Source organism: Nicrophorus vespilloides, unplaced genomic scaffold (genome assembly GCF_001412225.1).
Source record: "Nicrophorus vespilloides isolate i.1.1-1 unplaced genomic scaffold, Nicve_v1.0, whole genome shotgun sequence".
Lineage (NCBI taxonomy): Eukaryota > Metazoa > Arthropoda > Insecta > Coleoptera > Silphidae > Nicrophorus > Nicrophorus vespilloides.
In genome coordinates, this window is record NW_017098721.1 from 85,712 (window position 1) to 95,376 (window position 9,665).

General features: G+C 31.2%; 1 protein-coding gene across 1 annotated transcript; it reads left to right on the forward strand.

Moving 5' to 3' along the window:
• Positions 1-1,869: 1,869 nt before the first annotated feature.
• LOC108563062 (interferon-related developmental regulator 2) lies at positions 1,870-9,648 on the forward strand. Its single transcript, XM_017921624.1, has 4 exons — positions 1,870-2,150; positions 7,855-8,825; positions 8,942-9,163; positions 9,234-9,648. The coding sequence occupies exons 1-4, from the start codon at positions 2,120-2,122 to the stop codon at positions 9,309-9,311; spliced, it is 1,302 nt and encodes a 433-aa protein (XP_017777113.1). The 5' UTR covers positions 1,870-2,119; the 3' UTR covers positions 9,312-9,648.
• Positions 9,649-9,665: the final 17 nt, after the last annotated feature.

Genomic DNA, 9,665 nt, shown 5'->3' on the forward strand with positions numbered 1-9,665 from the left:
AATTCAGGTTGTTAAATTTGTAATAAGATACAGTATTTTTTTTACTTAGAAATTGAAAGTGATTTTGCACATAAAGATGTTTTACCAATTACAACTAAAATCCGACGAGTGGAAAATTATTTTGTCGATACCCATAAGTTCTTCAATAGTACGTCAAAGATGAATTTAGGGAGGAATCTCTTTGATTTTGGATAACAGAGTGAAATCTTCTTCTTCCTTCCACTATTCTTCTCATTTAGCTTGTGTCGCGTACAATTTCGCCAATTTCCGCCGCGTGCTCAGTAGGAACTAAATGTAACATATAACATAGGGTAGTAATATAAACAATTTCCAAATCGGGACTCTGTGGTTCTGCACATTTGAACTAGGTTGAGTCTCTGAAATGAACAGAATGAAATGCTACAGTCTATTAGAACGATTCTGTCAATTGGAATAATGTTCCAGAAAAAGTCTTATTGATTTAAATAGTAAAATTTCGTTTAATTCAAATGCGTTTAAACTATTGTCGGAAGATGGTATAGCTGTTTTTAAAATAACGAAAATTCGAACTATTGTTTGAAAATTTTAATTCTCAGAAATTATATATTAAATTTATTTCATATTTGTCATTATTAAGTAACACTGTATATGTTTGTTGTTGTTTTTTTTAAGTATTAAATCTTTATTAAGTCAAACGCAAACTTTATTGTCAAACTCCCTATTGCATAGAAAAGTTTTAATTAAAAAAATTACTGGATTACTCAAAATATTTAATGTTCATCCGTAATCAAAAATTGCGCTAAATTTTATTACACGTTTAGAATTATGAATTTTCTTATTAAAACGTGATATTAAAACTGTTTCTGAGTTTAACTATGTAATAAATTACCTTAACAATTAGCTTTTACATTAATCAATTTACAAAATTTAAAACATATTGTGTATTTTCTTTTATTTACCTTTTGCGAGGTGAAATTCATAATTTCACTTGTCCAAAAATCATTACCAATGGAAAAAAACTGCTGTATTAGTTCCAGGGCAGCACAACGTAAATTAAACAAGAATAACTAAATTTTCATATGGAATGTGTTTATTTTTGAAATGGTTAAATATTTCCACCCATCTTTTATCAATTTAAAAATGTAGATTTTCCCATTGTTCTAATTTATCATAATTTAAATATAGAAGACTATAGAAGACAATTGTCATCGATTTTAATAACAGGCATTTCTTTTGAAAATATCGAAAAGCAGGACACTTTTCGAGGATGGACAGATCCTACAAAAAAAGGACCGTCCTTCCTAGGAGGACGGTTGGTCACAATAATATTATAATAAAGATTACAAAGGGCTATTGGATATTTTTTGAAGGAAAGGTATAAATTTTAAATCTTTGCAATGTTGCCTATAGTGACTCTAATATCAGGCATTTCTTTCGAAAATATCGAATTTTTTTAAATTTTGAAATGAAGATCTAACTTTAAAATCTTTGCAATGTTGCCTATAGTGATTCTAAGAACTTTAAGTCACCATTAGTTAACAAATAAATAATTAAGAATGACAGATATACGTTTTTGTCAATATTTCATAAAAAGGTGTAATCGGATTTGTTAATAATGGATTTTTATTGATTGCATTTTCATCAGGTTTCACAAGGTTGCACATAGTAATGTTGCGCAACGTTGTCAAATAGGTGTCATCGTCTGCGACTAGGATCGTTTTAATAGCGAAAACTGTTTAAAACAATTAATCTGTTTTAACAATTCATTATGAGAAGAGAAATAATGATTTTTCTTGTTTAGTTATTTTTGGAAATACGGAATTTCTCATCAAATATTTTGTGGAAATATAGTTGCATAAGGTTGGCAGCACGTACCGTCATTGGTGCGCAGGCGTCGTGCGTTTTTCGCGGTAATAGGCAAGTTGAGCCCATCGTGTGCGAGTATAAAACATGTCTATGAGTTTTAATAAAGTTGTGTATTCAAACAAATGCGAAGCGTTGAGCATACGTGGGAAAGAATATTTGAGAAACTGTTTACCGTCTTGATCGAGTGTTAAATTAGCCGTTTGTTTAGTAAATATATAAATTCTCGAAAGCGAGGCCAGTTATCATACCGACTGCTACCAGCCAAGACGAAATCATGCCGAAGGGTGGAAGACAAGGAAAATTAGGTAAGCGAATATCGTTCTTATGTGAACCGCGCAGAAGGTCGTAGTGTTGAAAAAGTATGAGAAGGAAAAAAATAGGTATAGTCACTTTTGACAGCCCACAGCGTGGGGCCCATATGGAAACTCAGGTCTCAGTGCACATGCCTGCAATACTCCAGAGACCTAGGTTTTTAAGGTACGACATGTGCTTGACACATGTCACCTGTCTGCGGAGCCACCAAACGTGATCCAAAAATAAGTGCGTACAAAAATGGAAGGAAGCGAATGTGGAATATATTAATTGCACAGCTCTGCAATCTTGTGCAACAGACACATTCGCTTTATGTAATCCAGCATGACGATTTCAACGCCAAGAATTTATTTTTTTATACGCAGTGATTTTTTATTGTTGTTGTCGATGAAACAAACAAAAAAAGGAGCAAAAGACTCGATTAAACTCCCGAATTGGGTGCTGTGACAAAGCAGGAGTGCATTTTAAAGATGGGATAATACCGTAGCTATTTAAAGAATGCGCCTGCCTGACACGCGTGTGATTCATGTTTGCACAAACACACGAGATTAGAATGTTCTTGAAATATTTACATCAGAAAAATTTCACGTAACTTTTTTTTTACGTTTGTTTTCGTTTCCAATCGTATACAAAAACATTGCTGACCTTCGGGCTCAATTATTAACTAAATATAGAGGTCGTATTTTTAGTGTGTGTGTGTGTGTTCGAGTACTCGTGCTGAGACGGATAAATTGATATATGGCATGGAGAGATGGACAAGGACCTTTACGAAATACACCTTTCCTCCGATTTACACTTTTTGATTATAAAGTCGTGGAGATCTAAAAGTTTTCAATGAATTACGCGGTAAAAATAACTTTAAATAAGTTTAAAATCTGTAAAATTATAAAGAAACAAATAATAATTCTGACGGTAATCTAGTAAGTATTTTTTAACGAAAGTATAGCCAGTAGTTCTCGCGAATGTTTTGATGTTATATGAAAAAAAAGACCAGTAAAACCTTTATCCACAGGTGATAAAATAAGTTTTTCAGAAAGTATTGAATAATAGTAAAAGACACAAATAAATATGCAGCAAAGAAAGTAGTTTTCAGTATTTCTTGAATTATTTACTAATGAAACATTTATTATTAACTAAAGGAACTGTACGAAAGGTACATAAATCAAACAAAAAAATTGTTCATAACCAGTTTATTTTCAACATTTATTTATTTTTTAAACCGTGTAAAGAAAGTACCATGTAAAACGAAAGATATGTTATTTTCCACATTTATTTTCTTTTTAAAGCGTGTAAAACGAGGGATAGGTGTATTCATATAAATCAGGAAGGATCGTGTAGAGAGAATTACCATAAATAAAACTTGTTTTTTTGTTTATTTCTATTTAAAAGCCTCTAAATATTTTGGTTCGCTTTGTATATTTTAGATAAACCTTGTTGTCATAATCATTAGCACGTGTTTTCTGATCACACGATAAATTATCGATAATTACGTTTCGACGAGGACCGAAATATTCAACCGTTTTGCGATTCATGTTATCGTTCGTTTTCCAATGTCACGATAATCTCGTTTGTGAAGAGTCTTTACGTTTCTAATTACAAACAGTAACGCTTATTTTTATTGTTGTTATTCCATAATTGGACAATTTATACTGTTATTAAGTAATTGCATAATAATTGGGTATTTTCTTGAATAATATATGTTGACTGAATAACGTTTTAACTAGAACAACAATATTTATTCGCATTTTACTAGATATTATTAAATATAATTTAATGATATTTTGATTCATTATATTCAATGTTTATTTTAAGAATTAAAAATTGTTTGAATTATTTATAGATTGAATACTTATATAATGAATAAGCAAAATTTTCACTTGCATGTCTAATGAAGACTATGATGAATCAATTGAAACAAATTCATGGTGATATTTATTATTAATATGCGCGACATCAATGACAATTGTTCACGTTAGATAAAGCTTGCATGCTTATAAGATATTACATACATTCATAAACAAAATAAGATGCAGATTAATCGTTAGACATAACAAATAGATTGTGATTTTATGGCATGTTTACAGTATTGTGAAGATATTTGTAAATTTTATAATTACTTTTAACGAGCGACGCTTAACGAGCGACGTTTCGCATAACGAGTGACGATGAGAAGAGAAGTCCCGGATTGCGCGCCTGCTAAAATCATTTTTAAAACTTGTGTACACATATTATGTGTATTTTTGCATATGTTTCACTATACGAGTATTACACTACGAGTAAAAATTCGAAAATTTTAGAACGGATTAAACTTGTTAAGCGAGGTTCCACTGTATTTGTTTCAAAATAAGTATTTTAATCTCCTAACCTTGAACTTACCTGAACATAGTGTATTTCCAATTGCAAAACAAATCATTTTTGTATACAATACAAGATTACATTAAAGTACCATCAAGTATTTAGGTCTGTTTCAAGTCTCTTTATAATTTAAATTATAAATTTAAAAGATTATAAATTTAAATGTTTTGCTGATTATATTTTAAACAATAACATTATTCAATCATTTACAATGTTATCTCACAATTAGCATTAATTATTTTTAACTGTCATGTAAATTATTTTGACTAGACAAAACTTATTCCATTATTTTTTATTGTTGTCAATTTTTTTTAGTAATTACGTATTTTCTAGAATTAATTGTATATATTACAATTTTTAGTAAATTTATTAATTTATTAAAGAATTAGTATCATTGATGATTATTTTTTCCACTGAGTCACGTTTATTTGTACAATTTATTTACCATATAAACAGACAATTCATGATCACAGTATGTCGTTACATAAATCTATTATTGTGTAACACACTGGTAATAACGTTATTTTTTACCAGATTACAACGATTATCAATACTTTTTTTTTATATTTGTATGTTTACTCGAACCAAATTTACTTTTGATCATTTAGAACAGATATAGAACGATTACAAATGAAATCTAAACCTCACAATTTATTTTCAACGAAATTAATATGTTATTACTTATAATATATTTACTTTATTTTTTTGCATTTATATATTATGTATTAATTTTGGTATTAACAGAATTTTCATTCAAAACAATATCTCTTTAATGGTTTCATGTTGAGTGAATGAATATTCCTATAATGAATATACGAAGCCAAAAAAAAGTTTCATATTTATGTAAGGTTTCTTCTAGTAGTCTTTGATTTTTGTTTGTTTTTGTAACTTAGTGATATTTTCCTATGACATCATAAATGAATATATTTGCATTTGTTTTGTACTAGTTTCTTTATTTTTTAAGTAAAATTATTTCAAGCAACGAAAACGTCGATGTTTGTATTGGTAATTAGATTAAAAATGGAAACTATTTGTCAAACTCAAACAAAACAATCCAGAAGGTCAATGACCTATGACTTCCTGTTTCAAAACAAAAATACGCAAATGTTTATCAATAAATAAAATTGTGCGCAGTATTTGCATTAGGTTTATCGTTTAATTGATCATAAACCACAATATTTGTCCTTCGAGTCTTGAGTATATATATTTTATTCTAGTCAAACATTTCTATTATATTTCATTTAGTTTGTCAAAAGGTCAACTACCCTTAGATAGTTATGATCATAGAAACAATGTTTTCACACGTAACTTCAGTTCTATAAATAGAAAGTAATCTTGTATTTTGTTTATGCGTTTTTAGAAACTTTTATAATATTCGTTTATAGTCTTTAAAACAACTACCCTCCATTGGGTAGTTAACATCAAAGAAACATTTTTTTCATACGTAACTTATCAGTTCTATAAATACAGGAAGTAATCTACGGGGGTTGCGGACCAAAAAGTTTGAGAATCATTGGTTAAGATCATAGAAACATTTTTTTCACACGTAACTTGTCAGTTCTATAAATACAGGAAGTAACCGTGTATTTTGTTTATAATATTTCTTCATAGTTTTTCGAACACATCCGTTTGTTTATTTGGTTTTTTGAAAAATCATTTTTTTTTTTATTGCGGTTTTGAATATCGTTCGAAGAACACATTTGCGTTATTTGGTGTTCATTTCGCGGAGAAAGTAAAAGCAATAGCAATAACCACATGATTTCTCAAGATGAAAAAAAAATACCTTTTGCTTTCCCTATCTATGGTGGTACAAGCATTTGTAAAATATTGAACTTCCGTTTCAATAATCAAAATACCTTTGAGTCTCAGATGTTTCTTATATAAGTTATTATCAGTTATTCAGTAAAAAAAATATTTTCGTTGTTGAAAATTTAACAAAAATTAAAGTCTTTTAAAAATATCTAAATTTGATTAAGATTAAATGGATTTTTAAAAATAAATTGATCTCTTGTTGCTAACAAGATTTTGCCACATTATCATTCGTGATTAGATAATGTTCAAATTCTGCTTTATTTAGCGAATCTATTAAATATTCCATTGATTGAAATGTGAAATTCTCTTCAGAAAATTAAATACTTTATAGAATTTGGTAGATGCATGTCTTATTATTGTTAACTAATTTAGAATGTATGATGGATAAGCTTTTAAAGAAATTAACTTGTTGACTGACTATATGCTGTATCTGTTCTTTTATTGTATTTAAATGTTCCGAGTTAGAGAATACAATAATGCGCACTACTTTCTCATTAACAGATTGCAGATTGGATACGTGCCGTATTAGTTGTAGCTCCTTTTTATAATACCGGATTTTGTCATAATGTTACGAATGTAATGTTTATTATTTGAGAATGCAGTGTAATTGCTTGCCAGATCCGTTTAAGGTCACCTCCAATCTCTTCGCGGTGAAATGCATTCACTTTCACATCGCCCGAATAACTGTAAATTGTAAATTTTTAATAATTTTTTATTATATTTGTGAACCTTCCCTTCATGAAGGGTATTAAATAATGTATATTAGATAAGATCATTATTGTTTTTTTTTTAATTTAAAACTTTAAAGATTACTACAGTGCGTATATTGGATTTAGGTAGTCCTAAAATTGAAATAAAATGACCCACTTTTGACTTGCTTGGTGCTTCCCTTGGTTATAAAAGATCTCTTTTTTTAAATCTGTCCCTTTGTAGTATATTATGCAATGAGCTCATCTCATAGGATCAGTTACCGACCTTTTCAATAAGAAATCGATATAATAAAGCACTTGTCATGTGAGTGATAGGTATTTTATGACCTTCAAGCGCCGTTTTATAACAGCAGTTCGAGATTAACTTTATGAACGGTGCCAAAACGAGTTGCCGTTGAAATATAATGTTTCATTGTAACATATCTTTGCACCTCGCTACAATTGCAATTATATAATTTGATGATTAATTATAATCATTTGTACTTTGTATGTGCGATTTAATGTTTAGTAGAAATTTAGAGTTTTTTAAGTTAAAAAGAAAAGTTAAATTTTTAAATTAAACTTATTTTAAATACAGTCGATTCCGCTTAAGTCCAATTATCTGAAATTCCACAAAAATTGCAGTTTTTCAGAAATACGGGAGTTTAGGGGATGGTAGTTGGTGACTTCAAAAAATGATGTGCGTGGTATTGCTGTCCACGAGCATTTTAAAATTGATTCGTCGACTCCTGATGTTACTGCATTTATAACTTTTTAATTACTCATTATTTGTTGAAGTTGATGGAAATTATATTTTATTTTTTTGTATTTTTATTTGCAGATCGGATTCGATATAAAACACGGTCCAGACGTACATCAGACGATGAGTCGTGTAATGATAACGCGAGCGAATTCAGCAATGACTCGGAGGTTAGGAGCACAGAGATTGGTGAACCCGATGTCGTGGAAGATATTGCACAGCAAGAAGCTTTCGAAGATAAACTGATGGAAGCTATGGAAGGACTCATGCAGAAGTCTGCTGCCGGACGCACCTCCTGTCATGAGGCCATCAATAAGGCTTTTATCAAGAAGTACATCCCGGATTTCGTGCAAGATCGTTATTTGACCATCTGCGATGGTATCGAGAAGGGTCTGAAGAAAGGAAAAGGTGCTGAGCAGGCAGCGGCCGCTCAACAGGCACCTTTACTTTGCGTCCAGTTGGGTAGTGGAGCTGCCAGCGAAGAGGTGTGCCGCATACTGAAACCCATCCTTCTCATCTCCACCAACGATAATTCTGTGCCACCTTTGTCCAGAGCCAAGTGTTGCACGGCTCTGGGACTTATGATCTTTCTTGCCGGCGAAGATATGGCCGAGGTGATCCAAATGATGCAGGTCTTCGAGAACATCTTCTCGGGCAGCTATCTCAAAGGCGATGGAAGCGTTCCTAATGTTACCGTAGAAGTAGGTACATTGCATGCAGCAGCTATTAGCTCCTGGACATTGCTGTTCACACTCATGTCTTCAAATGATGCCTACAATATGCTCACAATGGAAACATCTTTCTCGCCATCTATTTTACAACTATCCCAATTGCTGACCTCACCAAATCTCGAGGTCCGTATTTCCGCCGGCGAAGCATTGGCGATCGTCTTTGAATTGGGCCGTATCTGTGAGGATGACTTTGCTGAAAATTATATTACCGATTTGGTGGACACCTTCAAAGAGTTGGCAACCGATTCACATAAATACAGGGCCAAGAAGGATAGGAAACAACAGAGGGCTACCTTCCGCGATATATTAAATTATATAGAAGTAAGTAAACATTTCATTACACTCTTTCGATCTGTCAATATTTTAAAGAAAAAACTAAAAAATCTAAGGTTTTAAGACCATTTTTTTCTATTTATTAATGTTTAACATTGTTACAGAATGATGAAATGCCGGACTATAAGGTCAAATTTGCGACGGAGCAGCTCGACATCAACAGTTGGACTGCAAGAAAGCAGTACGACTCGTTCTGCACGATGCTCGGTTCCGGAATGAACATCCATCTCACCGAAAATGATCTGCTGAGACAGATCTTCGAGCTGGGTCAGCGCCCCCAATTGATCGAAAGCATCGCCGATTCCAAAAAAACTAAACAAGTCAAGGTAAGTCAAGATTTGAAAAGGTGAATCACCACGTCAGTTCACTAAAATAATTTCTTTTTCCTGTTTGCAGCACCAGCAAAACATGGCAAACTTCAAGGCGAGGACTATATCCAGAGGCAAGAACAGGGACAAACGTTCGGATTTCTGATGTCAACTTTTATTTTTATTTAAATTTTTATCTTAATTTCAATTATCCGTCGCACTTACATTTTGTTTTTCCCCTCCCCCCTCTTTAACTTTATTGTATTTCCCCTTGTGTTTATATCACATTTACTTTGCTTCTTATTACAATCTTGTTTTATTTTTATTATTTTATTACGTGTACATAATATTATTTATAATAATATATGTAATATAAAATATATTTGTGATTAGCAACTTGCGAGGGAGAATTCTTTTGGAAAAGTGATTTATTCAAATGAAGGATTATTTGTTTTGTGTTTCTTCGTTAATATTTAATATAAAATTCAATTTTATAATTAACGTAGCGAAAAATGTTTAA

Excerpts from the sequence above, each read along its gene's own strand:
- LOC108563062 (XM_017921624.1), top strand. The coding sequence starts at position 2,120 with ATGCCGAAGGGTGGAAGACAAGGAAAATTAG. Across the intron at positions 2,151-7,854 it reads TGGAAGACAAGGAAAATTAG|ATCGGATTCGATATAAAACA; the intron begins GTAAGCGAATAT and ends TTTTATTTGCAG. Across the intron at positions 8,826-8,941 it reads ATATATTAAATTATATAGAA|AATGATGAAATGCCGGACTA; the intron begins GTAAGTAAACAT and ends ACATTGTTACAG.